Genomic DNA, 17,185 nt, shown 5'->3' on the forward strand with positions numbered 1-17,185 from the left:
ACACAAAAGCAACTTAAAGTTTCTGAGCATAGATGAAAAAGGATATTGTGGTCAAATAAGTCTGAGAAACACTAGGCTGAACAGGTTTCTCTATGACAGGGTTTCTCAGAGCGTTTACCCTGCCATTAGAAGATTGACCATGTGTTCATAATTGAAGCTGGGTGAACGGTGCATGGGGTGCATCATACTATTCTATTTTTGTGCATGTTTGAATTTTTCCATAATAAACAGGTTTTTTTAATGCTGTTAATCACCATGCACCTGTAGAAGGAGAGACTACAGTGTCCCAAATATATGTGTCCCTAGAACACATTTCAGGAGCTCCCAAGTTATTAAAGGCCAATGCTGGAGGCAGACCTGAATGTATGTTGTCAAGATAGGACCACCTCAACCTTCAGATCATCTGGCCCATCACTGGATGTTAAATCAAGGGTTTCCTGAGCTCTGGGTCCCAGCTTTCCCCTCCCTCCTGATAAAGTGTAAGTTTTGCCCTACTTTCCTGGGGTTGTTCCCCCTGGGACATAATCTCAGTCACATTCCAGCCTTGATCCTCCTGAGGGACAATCTTATACCTGTCTGAGGGCATAGGCTTTAGAAATGAAGACACACACCCTCATGACCCACACAATCCCTAAGACCCCAGCCATGGCCTCCTTCAATCCAACTTCCTGATTTCTTAGGTATTTTCCTGGCAGGTGGCTACTTCCTTGAGTACAATTCATGAGGTTCTTTCATCTTCAGATGGATCCATGAATCCCAGGGGTCGAAGTGTTGATTCCCATGGGGTAGGATGGCAGTGCTGAGGATGGGATCATCACCAAAGTAAGCCACACAGATTGAAAATAAACACTTTATGTAAAGACATCCTTTAAGGCGAGTGGAGTGCCCATCATGGACCTCTCTGGGACTGCTGTCCCAACCCAAGGCAAATGTGAGTCAGGGCAAGGTGAGAGACCCACAAGTGGCAGCCAGGAAAGCAAACTGACAGATGGGGTCTAAAGGCAATGGAGAATGTGGGGAGGTAGGGCTGGGGTGTAGGTAGCATGGACCTGAGTTCATCCGGCTTGGCCTAGAGTCAAGGTGCTGAATTCCTGGCTCCATCGAAGTACAAGGTCCTCGCTTTTGGCCTGGCTTAAGACACTGTAAGTCTCATTCTGCAGACATCTCATACGGGACACCTACACAGGGGTTGGGGACACGGAGTCTGCATCACAGAGCCCAAGAGGCAGAGGTGTGGCAGGAGGGAAGTGTCAGAAGTCCCGCAAGAACCAGAGGCGAGCAGGGATGGGCACAGGGCAGTAGAAGGAAGGAGGAAACAGATGTAGGTTTTTAAGGCTGCAAGAGACGCCAAGTAGCCCAACCTCTCCTTCAAGAAGTGAGGAGGTTGAGGATGGAAGAGGAAGTAACTTATCTAGACTATTGGGTGAGTAAGAGTAAGAGGCAAGAAGGACACTTCAATATCCAATGCCTAACCCAGCTAGGGAGTCTTGCCGTGGTGCCTCTTATTTGTAGCATGCCTCCTAGACTCCCCTTCGTCCCTGCCTGGGAGGGCCTCACTTACTCCAAGACAGGAGGAGTGGGAGAGGAGGCTTTGGTGGAAGCTTCTGCCCAGAGATACAATTTGGGAACTCGTTCTCACCCCAGTAGACCCCCTGTGGTGACCGAAGGGAGGAGGAGGAGGGGGCAGGGTGAGGGGCTCACCTTCCGGTCCCGGCTTCTCATCAGGCACTGTTGGCTTTTGAAGGCACAGTAGTTTGGATACTGTACATAGTCTGTGTCACAAATCTAAGCCAGGATCCAGGAATGGGGAGGTGGGGAGATATCAGAAGCCTTCTAAGACACCCATCCTCCAGAAAGCCCATGATGGCAGAACCAGGGCCAGGGGCAGAGCCCTTGAGACCCAGCCCTTCCACACCTGGGGTGCCCCCTCTCTGAGGAATAGGCTTCTGTCGCCTCTGCCTTTCTTGCCTCACCCTCAGTCACAGCTTGGTGCTGAAAAGACACCAGGAGCCAGAGAATGAAGTGGCTGCCTTGCTGGTCAGCTTGCTGGGAAAGTAGCCAAGGAAGAGGGAATGGGGAAGGGGGCCCAATTAATGGCCCAATCTCAGGGAGTCTTCTAGTGATGGTTAAGTGAGAGAGAGGGTAGAAGAATCTCTAATGTGTGACCTTGGGTGCACCACTTCCCTCTGTGGATCTTGCCTCCCCATCTATAAATCCAGGGGAAAGGGAGGGATGACCTCTGAGACCCTTTTCAGGTCTAGGGGCCCGGGGATAAGAGCTAGGCGGGGGCCCTACCAGCCCTTTAAGCTGTCCTGGCTTTTCCTGGCCTTGATTTTTTCCTGTTAAACCACAGAAAAGAGGGATCTGGCTATCAGTGAACAACAGGTAGCTCCAGAAGGGAGGTAACTTTGGGCAGAGAGGGGGCAAAGTCGATCCCACTGAGCAGGGGAAGCCCTGGAACCATAGGGCAAGGAGCCCTGCCAGACTGAAGCAGGCCAGCACTGGGTCACAGGTCAGTGACACCTCAGGCATTACCTAGTCATCAGTTGTAGAGGTGAGTCTCACTTTGGGCCAGTGTGGGAAGTGACTTGACAGAAGCCCCACAGCAGGTAACAGGCAGAGCGGGGATCAGAACCTCGGTCTCCTGCTTCCCAGTCCCTGGCTCTCCCACCCCTCTACCCCTCTGATTCCTCCTCCTTTGACCAACACAATCCTGCTCTTTTCTTTGAGAGGGGGTGGCAGGGTGTCTGTTGGAAAGAAGCAGGAGGGCTCAATGAGGGCCGGTTCCCTAGCCGCCTCGTACATCCTAGGGCTACTGGAGCAAGGAATTGGAAGGAACTGGAATAACTGGGGCAGGGTTGAGCTTTGGGGAAAGGCTCCAACCTTGGTGGGGAAATCCCCATCCTGGAAGCTAAGGAATTCTGTCTGGAGCCAGCCGGACACTCGAACATCTTCACAGCCCTTGGTGGCTAGTCGGGCACACCAGAAGTCCATGCGGAGCCCGCCATACATATCCAGCCCGTAGAAGCGGCCTGATGTTGGGGTCCCTACCTGTGGCACAAGGGACAGGGGAGAGGTGCATGCCCCTTTCCCCCCTACAGACCTCCCTTCCCACTGTCCAGTCCTGCCTGGAGCCTCAGGCCTCCCCACTGCAGGCTGCCCTGCCCAGCTAGGTACCTGGGTACCGATGGACATGCTCTGGGCTATGAGCAAGGGGCTGATGAAGGGTGTTTTGTGGGAGCTGTCACACAGCTGCCGCTGCAGGATGGCCTCTGAGTGGCACTGTTCCAGCTTCAGGGAGCAGAAGTCACAGAGGTCACAGGTGGCTGAGTGTCGCCGCCCAAGGCTATCACAGACCTGGGGCAGGAGTGTGGTTGATAGAATGAGGCTGAGATACTTTGAGCCCCTGCAGAATGTCTTTGTGTTAAGTCTCCTCCCAAGGCTTCTCCGGCTTTCCTCCCCACCCCCTCCCCAAAGGCTCCTCCGGGACCTTTCCTCAGTGCTCTAACTCTTCACCCTCTTCTTCAATGATGTGCCTACTCCCGGCTAACCTTCACTTTCCTGTGGGCCACACCCAAATCTTTATCATCAGTTCCAATCTCTTTCCTGAGCTCCAAATCCTCATCACCAAGTATCTGACAGACGTCCTTAGACTCTGACAAGGACTCATGCCAGTCCCTTTCTCTCACTCTGTTAATGATAATACTAGTATTTACAGAGTCGACATAGTGCTAGGCACCATGGCCACAAATGCTCTCAGCCCAGCTAGCCTTCACCAGAGCCCTGTACTAGCCTAGGCACTAGAAACATCTCCATTTGACTGATGAGGAAACAGGGCTCAGTTGAGGCTGAGTAATCCACTCAGAACAGGAGCCTGATAGACGGTAGAGCTCTCTCCCAGCTAACCCCCAAACCTACACTCTACCCAAGAACCTAAGCCTAAAACCTCCAAGTCCTCAGAAGATGTTCTTCAGAGTGGAGTTACCCATCTCCTAGCTGGGGTCCGTGCCCTGACTGGGCCTCCTCAGCATTCTCAGGTGGGTCTTACTAACCAGCAAGTCCGGTCCACACCATCCTCCCCCTTGGTCACAGCACATGAAATCTCTTATGTCACCTGTTTACTCCTCACATGTAAGAGATCATCATCATGTCCCTGACTCAAAATCGTTATTGGATTAGCTTTTCCTACCAAGTTAAATACAAATACTTCAGACAGCTGATTGAGATTTTTCACCTTGTGATCCTTCCTATCTCTCTGACTCTATCTCCTGCCACCCTGCTCCCAGTAAAATGGGCTTCTGACTGTTCCCTTAACCAAACCCAGATATCCAGGGAGCTCTCCATGACTCCTGAACTTGCTACACTAGGGGGAAAAAAAGTCTCAGGGGCAACTGGGTGGCTCAGTCATGATCCCAGGGTCCTGGATCAAGCCCCATGTTGGGCTTCCTGCTCAGCAGGGAGTCTGCTTCTCCCTCTCCCTCTGGTCCCCCCCCTCTGTCCCCACTCACACCCTCCCACATTCATGCTCTCTTTCTCCCAAATAAATAAAATCTCAAAACAAAACAAACAAAACAAACCCTTGGGATGCCTCGGTGGCTCAGCGGTTGAGTGTTTGCCTTTGGCTCATGGCGTGATCCCAGAGTCCCAGGATCAAGTCCCATATCGGGCTTCCTGCAGGGAGCCGGCTTCTCCCTCTGCCTATGTCTCTGCCTCTCTCTGTGTGTCTCTCATCAATTAACAAATAAAATCTTTTTTTTTTCAACAAATAAAATCTTAAAAAAGAATCTCTCTCCAGTGCCTACCACACACTTCTTTTACAATGCCATTGAATCCTTCATGGCTCTTGGACCCCTTAAGGCCAGGAGCAGTATGTTCATTCTGGGTCCCCTACTATTCCCTCTAGCAGGAATCTCCACCAAGCCCCTTCTTTTGCCTGCTTAACTTCTTTTATTTTCAGGTCTCTGTTCCTTCCCAAACGTGGACCATGGGGTCCCGCATCTGCTGCCTCTAGATTTTGTACTTATCTGTGACTGCAATTACCCATAATACTCTTCTGTCTCATCTGTCTCTCCTACCAGACTCTAAGAAGATTTTACTCATCACCAACATCTCAAGTACCTAGCACAGAGTTGGTATGCTGTACTAAAAAAATCAATTATTTGTTGAGCAAATGGATGAATGGATGGCATGTTCACTCTTAACACATGTTTGCTAACTTGTCTTATCTGGAAACCTATAGACTACCTTCCTGGTAATAGGACTCACTGGGTGCTGAGGGCATATTGAGACTAGGATCTCTCTACAGATTGTTGGAATGGGTTCTGTGACCCCTTTGGAAAGGATCACTGCATCTAAGGCAATGCTAAGTATTGAAGATGGTGAACTAGATCAGGAGATAGCTCAAGCCTAACAGCTTAGAGAAGTGAAGAATGAACTCTGGACTGGAATGGGTTCCAGACTAGGTCTTGAGCCTTCTTCCTTTAAGGTGAACTGGAGATGTCCTTCCAAAGAAGGGATTCTCACTCATTGGAGAGACCAGCCTTTCCCCATACTCTCAAGTCCCAGTATAGTGCCAGGCCCAAAGGATAGCTATCATTGAGCATGTATCCATTAAACAGCATTGCAGTCATACCGGCTTCCCAAAACCAAGGATCTCCTCCTCCACGTACTGCCAGGCCTTGGCTGTGGGGGTTATGGTGCAGGTGTTCTCCACAATCGAATAGCACAGCACCAGCAAAGCCTCTATGTGGGGCATCTGCAGGAGGCTGCAAGAAGACAGCACTGGCTGGTGAGGATGGGCCAGAGGGCTGGGACAGAAAGCCACATCCACTCTTTGCCCCTCCCATTGGTGTCTGGATTTGGTCACACACATTCAGCATGCTGATGGGGCTTTAGAGGCCTCCAAACCAACTGCCTCCTTTTACAAATGAGGAACTGAGGTTCAGAAAGGGGAAGTAATCTTCCCCAAAGCTGCAATGCTAATCTGAGACAGAGACAAGAGCAGAAACCAAGCCTGGTGGCTGCAGGTATAGGGCTCTTGCCACTACATCACAGAGAATGAGCATCTAGGACAGTGCTTAAGCCAGCGAAGGTGACAGAACAGCTGAGGCAGACAGTTGCTAGACACACATGAAGCCCAAGCAGGTCTGAGTGGGTCTGGGAAGCCAAAGCTGGGAAATGGAGCTTCTCCTTCCCATAAAAGGCAGCATCAGGGGTAGGGCTGGTGGTGGCGGGAAGGGAGTCAGGACTGCCTGTACCTGTCACGGGTTGGCTTTTTCCAGACAGGTTCTTCATCATACAGATCATTCATTTCATCCATCTCCTGGGCTGATCGAATGAGCTCCTGGATGTTCTCTATCATCATAGGCGTGGACTCCACTTCCCGCACCCGGGGAGTGAAGGAGAAAGGGTTGGAAGACACAAATTCTGACTGGAACTTGAGCTCTGGGTCTGTCTGCAGCCCTGCCATTGACTCCAGTCCCTCCTCTGCCCCCTGTCCTTCCTCTTGCTTTCCCTCCTCCTCCAGCTCCTCCTCTTGCTCTTCTTGCTCTTGCCCTTCCTCCTGCTTATGTTCTTGCCCTTGTTCTTGCTTGTGCTCTTGTCCTTGTTCCTGCTTGCGCTCTGAACCTTGCTCCTGGCCCCCCAGGGACAAGGACGATTGCAGCAGCTCCTCCACATTGTTGTTAAGCCTCTCAGGCCACGGCTGGAAGGCCTGTCGTTCTGTGGCTGCACAAGGGTTTGGGAAAGGATCAAGAAAGAAAATGGAAAGGAACAGTCAGGCTTCTGCTCCCTGAGCATCTCTGCAGCAAGAGGGACATGCACAGAAACACAAAGGCACAGGAAAGCCGCCCAGACACTGATTCACACAGTCAAGCACAAAAAAGCATGGGGGATTAATACGACCATCAAAATAAAAGAAAAATTGCCAAGGCAATTGTGGTTCTTCTTTCCACCTCCCTTACATGTGCTCCTCTGCCCTAATTCCCACCTCAAATACTACCTGTTGGCCCTCTCACTGAGGAAACCCCCAAGATTCTGAATAGCTAGCAACTGATCGTTCCTAGAGTGAAGATGTTAAGCCAGAGGACTTCCAGATGCCGGAATGTTTTGGGGAGCTGGGAAAAGTGAATTTTTCCTAGCCTTGGAAGTAATGTAGGAAAAATACCCTGAAGCCCCAACTTGTATTCATAAAAAGCAGTCTCCTGCCTTATGTAAATAGCTGCCTGCTGCCAGCCACCCCCACCAACCCTGCTCAACATTCTTCCCCATTCCCTACACTAGTGCCTTAACTCCCGGGCTCTGGGATTTGTGCAATGGCTTGCAGGTAGCCTCCCAGGTACTGGGAGGGTCTCACCTGTGACATGAGATGAGAGGGGGGAGGTCATCGTGGTGGGAGGGACATCGGAGGAAGCATCAATCTCCTTGAGAGTGTTAGGTGAGAGGATTGAGACTGGCTGGGAGCACCGGACCCTCTGCAAGAAGAGAAGGACAGTGGGCATCCCTTTCCCATGGGGCAGACTTTTACTCCAGTGCATGGCTCCGTCCTTTTCTGGCATGTCTCCTCTCTAACAGTTCCTGGGCAGGGATGAAGAGATATGGTCCCTGGTGGAACCCTCTAGACCTGAGAAAGGGTTCCCTTGTGAGATAAGACTCTGGGCCACACCTCTGCCCTCACTCTTGTGTTTGACTTGAAATCACTCGAGAGTTAGAGAAGAAATGGGAGGGCTTGTCCCTTTGCCCCTTCACTTCCCTCTTCCCTGATTTTCTTGTAGTAACAAGGTTGTTCCCGAAGGTCTGAATGCCCAAGGTGAGACTGACTCAGGTTACTCTTATCCCCGCATTGCAGATGACAAAACCAGGGCTTGGAGAGACAATCTAACCCAGGGGGTGGTGGCACCTTGGTAGGAACATTGGCCGGGTAATGGGGCAGGCAGGGATGGAGTGGAGGAGCAAAGTTGGGGCCTACCTCATATGTAATCTCAGTAAACAACTGGCCAAGTGGCAGGCAGGGAGGGAGGATCTCAGGACAGCCTTCCTGGAGCCCATCCTCATTTCCTCACCCCTTCCACCTCTCCCCTGGTCCTGGGACACTGAATCCAACCTTTGTCTGGAGCCTCACCTTGGCGTAGTAGACGTGGTTGGAGCAACGATACTGAGTAAACTGGCAGAAGGATTCAAACCAGGAGGCATAAGGGAGGTCTGAGCACACAGCGCCTGAGAATGGGCAGGGGTGGAGAAGGTGAACAGAGACAAGGGGGCGTCGCCCTTCCTGACCGGGAGGGGCCAGTGGGCTCCTCGGGTCTGCAGAGTGGAGACTCTGGCTTCGGGGTGAGGAGCAGGCCGTCCCCTCTGGTCTCAGGCGAGCACAGGCCCGCCCCCCTAGTCTGGCCCTCACCATCAGGCACCAAGCCGTGATTTTCGTACTGGTCCAGCTGCACGAGGGTGGGGTTCCGGCAGCCGTGCGTTGCACGGAGACGGCAGGTAGTCTCTGCTTTCCAGGTTGGGGTTAGCAGCGCGAAGAAGCGTTCATACTCGGTGGAAGACAGAGGGCTGCCTGGCGTGGAGGCCGAAATTGAATCCTGGGCTGGGGCGGGTGTCAGAAGTAGGAGAAGCACTGCGGGGCCAGGAGACACACGGATGGATGGATGGACCAAACCCCGAAACCCGCTCGGGGCGCTGGACTGACCGACTGGCAAGCGGGGCCCGTGGAAGGCAGGAGCTGGGGGCGTATGCCGGGACCTCGGCTGATGGAGTGACACACTCCGGGGACACAGGCGGAGGTCTGACCCCAGAAGCTAGGGAGCAAACCCAACGCGACCACCCAGGAAGGTGGTTCAGGACTACACAGCAAGGGCTTTGGGAGGCGGAGGACTGAACCCCGGACCAGAGCCGGCTCCGGTCGGCGGGGGCAGCTCACCCTCGAGGAGTGAGAGAAGGAAGCCAGCAGCTAGCTTCCTCATGGCCCCAGTGGATCTGCCCGCGTTTCCCGGACCGAAGCGGCCTCTAACGGGCCAAGCCAGAGAGCCGGCAGCGGGCGCGGGTCGCCCTCGGGGGAGTAGAAGGTGCGGCCCCCACGTCACAAAGGGCGGGGCGGGGCCTCGGGCACTGACGCGCGCTCAGGGTTCAACCCCCCCCCCCCAACCCGGGGCGTAGGGGTCCCGCCTCTCGCAGATCAGAGGGCACGGACTCCGTACCTTCCATGGACTAGGCCCTGCGGTGTTCTGTGTATCAGAAAGGTACTCCCAGAGGTATTCCCAGAAAGGGGTTACTCTTATCCCTGCATTGCAGATGACAAAACCGGGGCCTGGAGAAGCAATCTAACCCACGGGGTGGTGGGGCCTTGGGAACGTGGGCCGGGCCCTGGGGCAGGCAGGGATGGAGCTGAGGAACAAAGTCAGGGCCTACCTGGGTAGGTACTAGAGGGAGCCTCCAGTAAGAAATGAGCCCAAAGGGGAAACAAGCAGGGTTCAGGTGAGGAGGTGCTCAGGTATAAGGATGGTCCAATCTAAGGAAGTGGTTTCCAAGCAGAAGGTGAGCAAGACAATCCATCCAATTTGGAGAGAAATATTTTTGTTTTGTGTTTAAAATAAGAAATCAAGCTAATAGTATGATAGTACATGCAGAAAACACAAATACATGTTTGTTGGAAATTAAGTGAAAGATGTTTTATGGGGAAAAGATGCATGATCTTAAACGTTTGGGAAACCCCTGGTCTGAGGCCCATCCCCTAGTCGGCTCCATCCTTCCCAAGTTGAGAAGTTGTGAATTCTGGTGCAGAGGTACCACGTCTGGTTCCAGGTCTCATTCTACTTTTGGCATGTTACCCTCCCACCTCTAATCCAACCCAGAGGATGCAAAAAAAAAAAAAAAAAAAAAAAAAGTTTAGCACATGTACTAAAATACGGTCTGTACAATAAACACAGCAGGCCAACATGTATAGCTTTTATTCACCTACTCAAATTCCTTTACATGTGAGTTCTGTGCATTCCACCTTGCCCCCTCTCCCATTCACAAGGCCAGGATGAATCCTCTTGGCACAGAGGAAGGGGTGCCCTTCAACTAAGGCCACAGCCCAGATGCTGTGGGAGAGCCCCTACCAGGGACAAAGTGGGAAGAGAACAAAGAGAGTTTATCACACCGTAGCCCACTCCCCCCGCAGGGGGAGGGAGTCAGGAGGGCTGGGGAGCACCCCCATGCTACTGCCCTAGTCCTTAATACAGAGCGAGGGGGGGGTGAAGAGGACCATCCCTTGGAAATACAGCACCAACCTCAGCATGGAGGCAAAAGGACAGTGGGCAAGACCGCTTCCCTCTGAGGGGGGGCAGGCTGAATGAGAGCACAGCCAGTTAGCGGCTGTGGCACCCCTCCCTCCTAAGGTTGGGGTGCAGCCTCAGCACCAGGAGCAGGAGGAGGGGAGGAGAAGAGATGACAGCAGTTGTGCCATCCACCCTCCCCGAGCCCCCAGGCCCCAGCACAGGCTCTCCTCTCCCCACTAGCCCGGGTCCAGGGATGTGGAAGAAACCGTGGGAATCCAAGGTCCCTATCTATTTCTTCTTGCGTTCCTGGGAGCAGCGTGGGCAGAACCTAGAGGGGGACGCGATAGAGAGGCGGGAGGGAGAACGTGAGTGAGAGGGAGTGCCCTCCTCCATGCAGCTCAGGGGCAGCCCGGCGCCTGCCGCAACTCTCTCACTCACCACTTCCCCCGAGGCTTGGTCGTCAGCCCCACACAGGCAAAGTGGAACCACTCAATGGAACACTGAAAAGGAGGAAGATGGAAGAAGCAGAAGTCAGGGGCCCAGATGGAGCAGAGGAAAGAAAAGAAGTATCCTCCACAGATTCTTAGAAGAGTTCCTATATTCCATCCCTTTGGAGAAATCTTGGGAGGTCCCAAGGTCAACCAACTCCACCTTCCTCTTATTCTGGAGTCCCGCTATTCAAGCATTTCTTCCCCTCTCATACCCACACCCTCATGGCCCCCAGAACCCCATCTGGAGGCAAAACAGTTGGTTCTCACATCAGGGTTGTCACAGCCAATCATCTCTCCATAGGAGACCTGGTGACAAAGGCAATAGGTGGGTTCGTTGGGATCCACAGGCATATCCAACACATCAGAGGGGTGGACACTGCCAAAGGTCACTGAGGGCATCCCATACTCAGGACTTCTGCATGCCGAGAGGAAGAGAACGTGTCATCTGCAAAAAGGGAAGCTACAGAGGTGGTAGAAAGACATCCTGGTGGGGCAAGTGATTTGTGCCTTCTCTTCTCTATCCAGCAAAGACTGCAATGATAAGGAGAAGTTGCTGGCACAGAAGATGGAGAGGGTGGCAAGGGGCAGTGTGTGCAGTGTGTGTGTGTGTCTGTGTGTGTGTGTGTGGTAGGGTGCAGGGCAAGGGGAAAAACTAATTTGGCAAAATGCTCCCTTGTACACTCACGTGCGCACAAGCTTTAACTTCTTTTGGGTGGCTTTGGGAGCTTCTTCATCTGAGTTTTTCCCTTTGGAACGAGCACGGGCAGCTTTCTTCTCCTTTTGAGTCCGGCCTTCTAGGAAAGAGGGGGAAAGCCAGGAGGCAGGGAGACAGAAAGATATGGTTAAGTCTTCCTGCTTCCCCCTCCTTCCAAGCTGCTGCCCCTCCCTCTGGGCTGAAGAGCAGTAGCTGCTTCTCCCTTGGAGTCCTGGCCCACCTCTCAAGCCCCGCCCCCCTCCTCACTCTTTTTGCCTTTGCTGGATGAGCTGTCATAGTCACTTGATTCAATCTGCTTCTCCTTTAAATCAGCCTCAAAACGGGCCAGGTCTGTGTCCAGTCGCCGAATGTGTTTATCCACCTAGGGGCAAAGGAAGGAAAAGAAAGAGGTACACAGCTGGTTCCAGAAAAAGAAAATAAGGCTAAGGCATACTCTGCGTCTCTCCCAGACCCAGAACAGATCCCAACACAGCTGAAGGAGGGTTCTAGGACCCCGAGGATTAGACAGGAGGTAGGTGGGGAGCCATGAACAGGGCCATACCATCTCATAGGTCTGCATGGCAAGCTGCACCTTGTCGTCACCAAATTCCTTGCATTTGCCATAGGCTTCCTGGATCTGTTTGAGAAGAGCCAATTTTTCCTCGGAGCTCAGGCTGCGGGCGCTACTCATATACTCAGTGGCCAACTTGTCAATTTCAGCCTTCAGGTCTACAACAGAGACAGAGGCCTGGTCACAAAGGCCCCGGAGTGGCTAGGTGAAACACACTTCTTCCTCTTGTTTCTTGGACCTTTGCCATTGACCATCATCATAACCTTCGAACCAAAACGCCCCGAGAGTTCACAGGTACTGTGCCACTTACTCAAGAAACGCAACACATTGACAGTATTTGTTTTAGAGGTGCCTCCAGGTGCTGAAAACATTGCTATCAGAGTTGGAACTAAAATTCCTGAAAACCACGGAGGGGGTCTCTGCCCGTTGCACTAATCCGAAGGCTATTTTTGTTATGTCTGAGGATGCTTCTTCGCAGGGCTTGCTGCTTCTTGAACCATGAGTCTTGTCTAACAGGCTTCCTGATTTCTTGTCTCAAAAACATTCTGCAACAGCTCTGAGTGTGGCAAAGCTGGCTGGGTCATCTGCTGCTGCTGCTGCCTTCCAGGTCTGTACATCTGTGACTCATCGTTCAAAACTAGGCCCTAGTTCATTTATGTAACAGTTCTTCTACCCTATTTTGCTCATCATCTGCAACCTGCTTGTATTTCCCATCACTTTTTTTTCCTGTTTGTTCATCTTAGATGTTGCTCCAAACATTTTAATAGCAGAAGGCTGGCGACGTCCCCAGACACTGAGGCTGTAGATGTCTACTGCCTCCTATTTGGTAGGACTCATAAAAAAATGTTGATGAAAAGAGGCAAAAGAATGACTATAACAAGGTGCCATGACAGACAACCAGAAGGCTCTGTGTACACACTATATTTGTGTCCCGTTTCATGTGATGCCTTGCGAGGAAGCTGAAAATGCATGTAGTTCAATAACCTCCCCCAACCGGTCTTCCTATGCATGAACTCAAGAGTAGGGACTGTGTAATACAAAGGAAGCAAGCTGGTTCTCAGCATTCAGCAGGCAGTTCTCGGGGGTCTAGACCCAGGATTTTCCATGATGTTCACCTTTTCATGAGTAAACTTACCCAGAGTGGCTGAAATCACAGCTTTAGGTATTCTAACACCAGCCTGTCATATCCTTAAGCATGGCTACATAAGGACGGAAGATAAGACATAGGTCTTATATATAGATATCCTTTAGCAGGTATGGAGGATGGCTCCAAAAGATGATATCTTTGCCCCTGAAGAGACCAATCTGACCACTGTAGTGTAGTCTTAGGCTCTAAGTGAATGCCTCAACGAAGCCAGATATGCTCAACATCCAAGGAAGGCCACAGATGGTATCTAGTGCTTCTATAAGGTTGAAGAATACAGTGTAGAGATCCTGTTGTTAATTGCTACTTTTTCTTCGTTTTTTTCTCTCTCTTTCTTTCTTAAGAGCTTCTCTACCAACATGACTTGTGGTCTACAGCCACACTGAATTTTTTTTTTCCAAACTGAATTTTTTGATAGTAACATTAACAATCCAGTGGGGCAGAAACATCCCAGTCTTCCTATAGATATATTGAATACAGAGAATAGAAATGATTCTAGAGTTGGCTTCTTTTTTAATTCTTCTCGCAGATACAAAGAACATAGCATCCTTGAATTCTTGAGGCATCATCACAATACTCTACTTATTATGGAAATGCTGATCTAGAGGTGCAAATCTTCACTGTTCTCCTTTTAAGAATATAAGAGAGTAAAAAAAAAAAAGGAGCCACAGTTCCCCAGTTCAGACCAGATGATACAGTAACATCAAAGAGAAAAAGAAGTGATCATACAATCTCATTATACACTCAAAATCCCTACTCTATACGTACCCTCTGTTCTTTGGTCCAGGTCCCTCATGAGCTGAAAGTTTCTCTGCAGTTCGAAGGGAAGGTTTTCGATACCTAGGGAGAAGAAAAACTGAGAATCATGGCACTTCATAGGCCTGATAGCTGATTTCATTTTATTTTATTTTTAAAAGATTTTATTTATTCATGAGAGACACAGAGAGAGAGAGGCAGAGGGAGAAGCAGGCTCCATGCAGGGAGCCTGATGTGGGGCTTGATCTGGGGACTCCAAGATCACACCCTGGGCCGAAGGCAGGCGCCAAACTGCTGAGCCACCCAGGGATCCCGTGATAGCTGATTTTAAAGTACAGGTCCAGCGGGACTCAGTTTCCCCTCCTTGGAACAGTTGGATTTATCTGGAACAGCACCCATCATTGCTTTGTCAGTGGAGGCTGTGTTTGCATCTCTGCACAATTAACTCTGCCACCTCTTTACAGCTTTCCCATCACTTGCCCCTTCAGTGACCTTACTTTACCAATCAGTCCCTCCTTTCCTTGTACTCCTCCAAGCTCCTTGCCCTCAATCTTGTATTCCTCCAAGCTCCTTCCCCTCAATCCAGATACCTACCTGGTATCTGATGAGTGGAACCTTCCACTCATCACACACACATACTTCTAATCTCTTTTCTATATAGTAGTCAGAATGTTCTCTTAAAAAAATGCAAATCTCATCAAGTCCCCCTCTTTGCTTTTATAACTGTCTAACAATTTCTATCACACAATTCCTGTTCCTATTTTGTACTTTCTGCCCCATGCTCACCTTACTCCAGCCTTGATTCAGGTCAATCCCCCTGTGTGCTGTCTGCTCTAATCAGACTGGCCTTCTCTGAGTGCCCTCAACCTGCCAGGGCTCATCCTGCTCCCCAGCTTTCCAAGTACTGCCTTCTCTGTCCAGAATGCACTGCTTGGTGTTCTTCATCCCACCTCCACCATACCTCTTTTCCTACTGAATTCCTGTTCATTCTTCAAAGTTCAGCTCAACTCTGACTTCTCCAGACTCCAAGTGCCCTGGATTATGCTGTCAAGTTATTCTAGCTCTACCCTTTTGGGCACTTATCCAGCTGTGGTTAAGGAATTAGTTGTGTAACCGGTTATTTGGTATCTATCTCCTTAACCCTCCAGAAGGACTGCTGGTTATTTGGTATCTATCTCCCTGACCCTCCAAAAGGACTGGACACACCTAGCTTCTCTCTCATTTTACTATGACTTGAGTACAGAGGGTCTTCAATAAATACCTGAATAAAGACATATATACTTAAGTCTCTCCATAAAAGAAAAAATCTCTTCCCATGACACCATTTCAACTTCTAAAATAGCTCCAAAACAAATGATCTTTTATATGTCCTATCTTATTTTTTAATATTTTTTTTAAATTTATTTATTTATGAGAGAGAGAGAGAGAGAGAGAGAGAGAGAGAGAGAGAGAAGCAGGCTCCATGCACCGGGAGCCCGATGTGGGATTCGATCCCGGGTCTCCAGGATCACGCCCTGGGCCAAAGGCAGGCGCTAAACCGCTGCGCCACCCAGGGATCCCTATATGTCCTATCTTAAAAAATACATCTGCAGCAGTTGGCACCATCTTCTGTCCTTCAGTAACTTTCTTCCTCTCAGGATTCCAAATCTCATCCTATACTTTCTGATAATTCCAACAGTGACGTTTTGCTAGCCTGTCCCTTAAATGCTAATGTTTTCTTGGGACTATACTTTAACCCCCTCGTTTCCCACTTTGCTTGTATTCCCTGAATGATCTCGATCTCATTCACTCTCATACAATCGCCATGCCTGTGCTTAAGTTTAAATTGAGTTAGGTGTATTGCTGTTACTCCTGAATTCCCTATCTTGCTGAAGGTATCCTATCTACCTCACCTCCCAAGCAGGAAATCAAGGAGGCACTTTGTATTCTTCCTTCTCTCTCAACTACCCAGCCATTTCATCTGTCCCTTTAGCTCCTAAAGACTTCGGTGACTCTCTGAGACCTTATCATACATCAGTTATTTTCCTTTATTGAAACCTATTTTTAAAATCTGTTGGTTCTTGACTATCTACAGTGTGCAAGCCTCTTAGCTTGGCTTAAAAGACCTTGCACAACCTAGCTCCCACCTCCTTCTCCAGGCTCACTTGCCAATCGTCCACCTTAAGAGTCCTATACATCAAGCACTCTGACTTCACTATTCCTTGACCTGCCACACACCCACCACAATACCTTTGCTGATGCTTTCCCCAACCAGCAGTTTCCTTCTTTCTTCACACTGGCAAATAAACACTTGATCTTCAAAACTCTATTCAAACATCACATCCTCTGGTAAAGCTTTACCTACGTCCCCAAGTAATTTGCCCCTCTTTCTCCAGTGCTACCAACTGTCCTTTAATGTATTTCTATTATTTCACTTGTCACAGTTTTATAATTATTTATTAGCAGAATCTGTTTCCTCCTAAACTATAAGCACTGGAGGGCAGGGTCTGTGTCATCATTTTGGTATCTCCGCAGTACTTGCCATTATGTCTGACGCAGAGCAAGGCCTCAATAAATGAATGAATGAATGACTCTCAACACTAAGACAAATGTAAGCGCATAAGGGTGACAGGCTTTGTGAAGGGGTGGGTTACACAAATGGAATAAACGTAGCACCGGATTTCCATTTGGTAGGAATTGGAAGAAGAGAAGCGTTCCAGTTTATCATCTGACAGTAGTCACTGACCACCCCCGATCCCCACTGAAAAACCGTTTCTGAGAAAGAACAGAGCAGAGAAGCTGCGAGCAAGTCTTTGTCGCTGCTCCAAATGGCAGTGGGTGATACACTAAAACGACCGATCCTGAAGGATTGGGGGAGGGGGGCATGGGGGATGGATATCCTGAGGCTGGAGACCCTGAGATGGGGTCGGCAAATACCTTCCCGGCTCTGCCCATTAGCCCCTCAAGAGACACCCCCCTCAGCCCTACCGCGCAGCCCCTCCCTCGTCTACACCCAAAAGCCAGGCCTCGACCCTGCTGCCCCGCCCCCTCTTTCTTCACACCCTTCAATATTTTCTTTCACGGAACCCCTTCACAATTGGGACTTTCTGACCACCGGGACTTCGGGGCCGTACAGCTCCTCAGCTCCGATCCCCCCCACCACTCTATGACCCCTGACCCCCTCCTCCAGCCTGCTCTTACTGTCCAGATAATGTTCCAAATACATCCCCGCAGCCATCTTGAAGCAAAACAAAGCAACTTCCGATCCGCCCCGGAAGTGACTGAAACGCAACA

General features: G+C 50.4%; 2 protein-coding genes across 5 annotated transcripts; both read right to left on the bottom strand.

Moving 5' to 3' along the window:
* Positions 1-883: 883 nt before the first annotated feature.
* Positions 884-8,960, bottom strand: ACRBP (acrosin binding protein). Its single transcript, XM_055315380.1, has 10 exons — positions 8,918-8,960; positions 8,396-8,614; positions 8,120-8,214; positions 7,355-7,472; positions 6,258-6,726; positions 5,633-5,765; positions 3,178-3,357; positions 2,884-3,051; positions 1,702-1,785; positions 884-1,178 (listed from the first exon to the last, which is right to left on the bottom strand). The coding sequence occupies exons 1-10, from the start codon at positions 8,958-8,960 to the stop codon at positions 1,056-1,058; spliced, it is 1,632 nt and encodes a 543-aa protein (XP_055171355.1). The 3' UTR covers positions 884-1,055.
* A 968-nt stretch (positions 8,961-9,928) lies between these two features.
* ING4 (inhibitor of growth family member 4) lies at positions 9,929-17,181 on the bottom strand. Of its 4 annotated transcripts, none has more exons than XM_055315647.1 (8): positions 17,093-17,181; positions 13,925-13,996; positions 12,004-12,170; positions 11,718-11,823; positions 11,433-11,538; positions 11,015-11,162; positions 10,695-10,756; positions 9,929-10,584 (listed from the first exon to the last, which is right to left on the bottom strand). In XM_055315647.1, the coding sequence occupies exons 1-8, from the start codon at positions 17,127-17,129 to the stop codon at positions 10,545-10,547; spliced, it is 738 nt and encodes a 245-aa protein (XP_055171622.1). In that variant the 5' UTR covers positions 17,130-17,181; the 3' UTR covers positions 9,929-10,544. The 4 variants fall into 4 exon arrangements, with proteins under 4 accessions (XP_055171622.1, XP_055171621.1, XP_055171619.1 ...); XM_055315646.1 differs by having other exon boundaries at positions 11,433-11,541; XM_055315644.1 differs by having other exon boundaries at positions 11,709-11,823.
* Between the last annotated feature and the right edge of the window lie 4 nt (positions 17,182-17,185).

The sequence above is a fragment of the Nyctereutes procyonoides genome, unplaced genomic scaffold, assembly GCF_905146905.1.
Source record: "Nyctereutes procyonoides isolate TBG_1078 unplaced genomic scaffold, NYPRO_anot_genome, whole genome shotgun sequence".
Lineage (NCBI taxonomy): Eukaryota > Metazoa > Chordata > Mammalia > Carnivora > Canidae > Nyctereutes > Nyctereutes procyonoides.

Excerpts from the sequence above, each read along its gene's own strand:
- ACRBP (XM_055315380.1), bottom strand. The coding sequence starts at position 8,960 with ATGAGGAAGCTAGCTGCTGGCTTCCTTCTCTCACTCCTCGAGG. Across the intron at positions 7,473-8,119 it reads ACCACGTCTACTACGCCAAG|AGGGTCCGGTGCTCCCAGCC; the intron begins GTGAGGCTCCAG and ends CTCTTCTTGCAG. Across the intron at positions 5,766-6,257 it reads AAAAAGCCAACCCGTGACAG|CCTCCTGCAGATGCCCCACA; the intron begins GTACAGGCAGTC and ends GTCTTCTTGCAG.
- ING4 (XM_055315643.1), bottom strand. The coding sequence starts at position 17,129 with ATGGCTGCGGGGATGTATTTGGAACATTATCTGGACA. Across the intron at positions 11,542-11,708 it reads ATCCAGCAAAGGCAAAAAGA|AAGGCCGGACTCAAAAGGAG; the intron begins GTGAGGAGGGGG and ends CCTCTTTCCTAG. Across the intron at positions 10,757-11,014 it reads TTGGCTGTGACAACCCTGAT|TGTTCCATTGAGTGGTTCCA; the intron begins GTGAGAACCAAC and ends CCTCCTTTTCAG.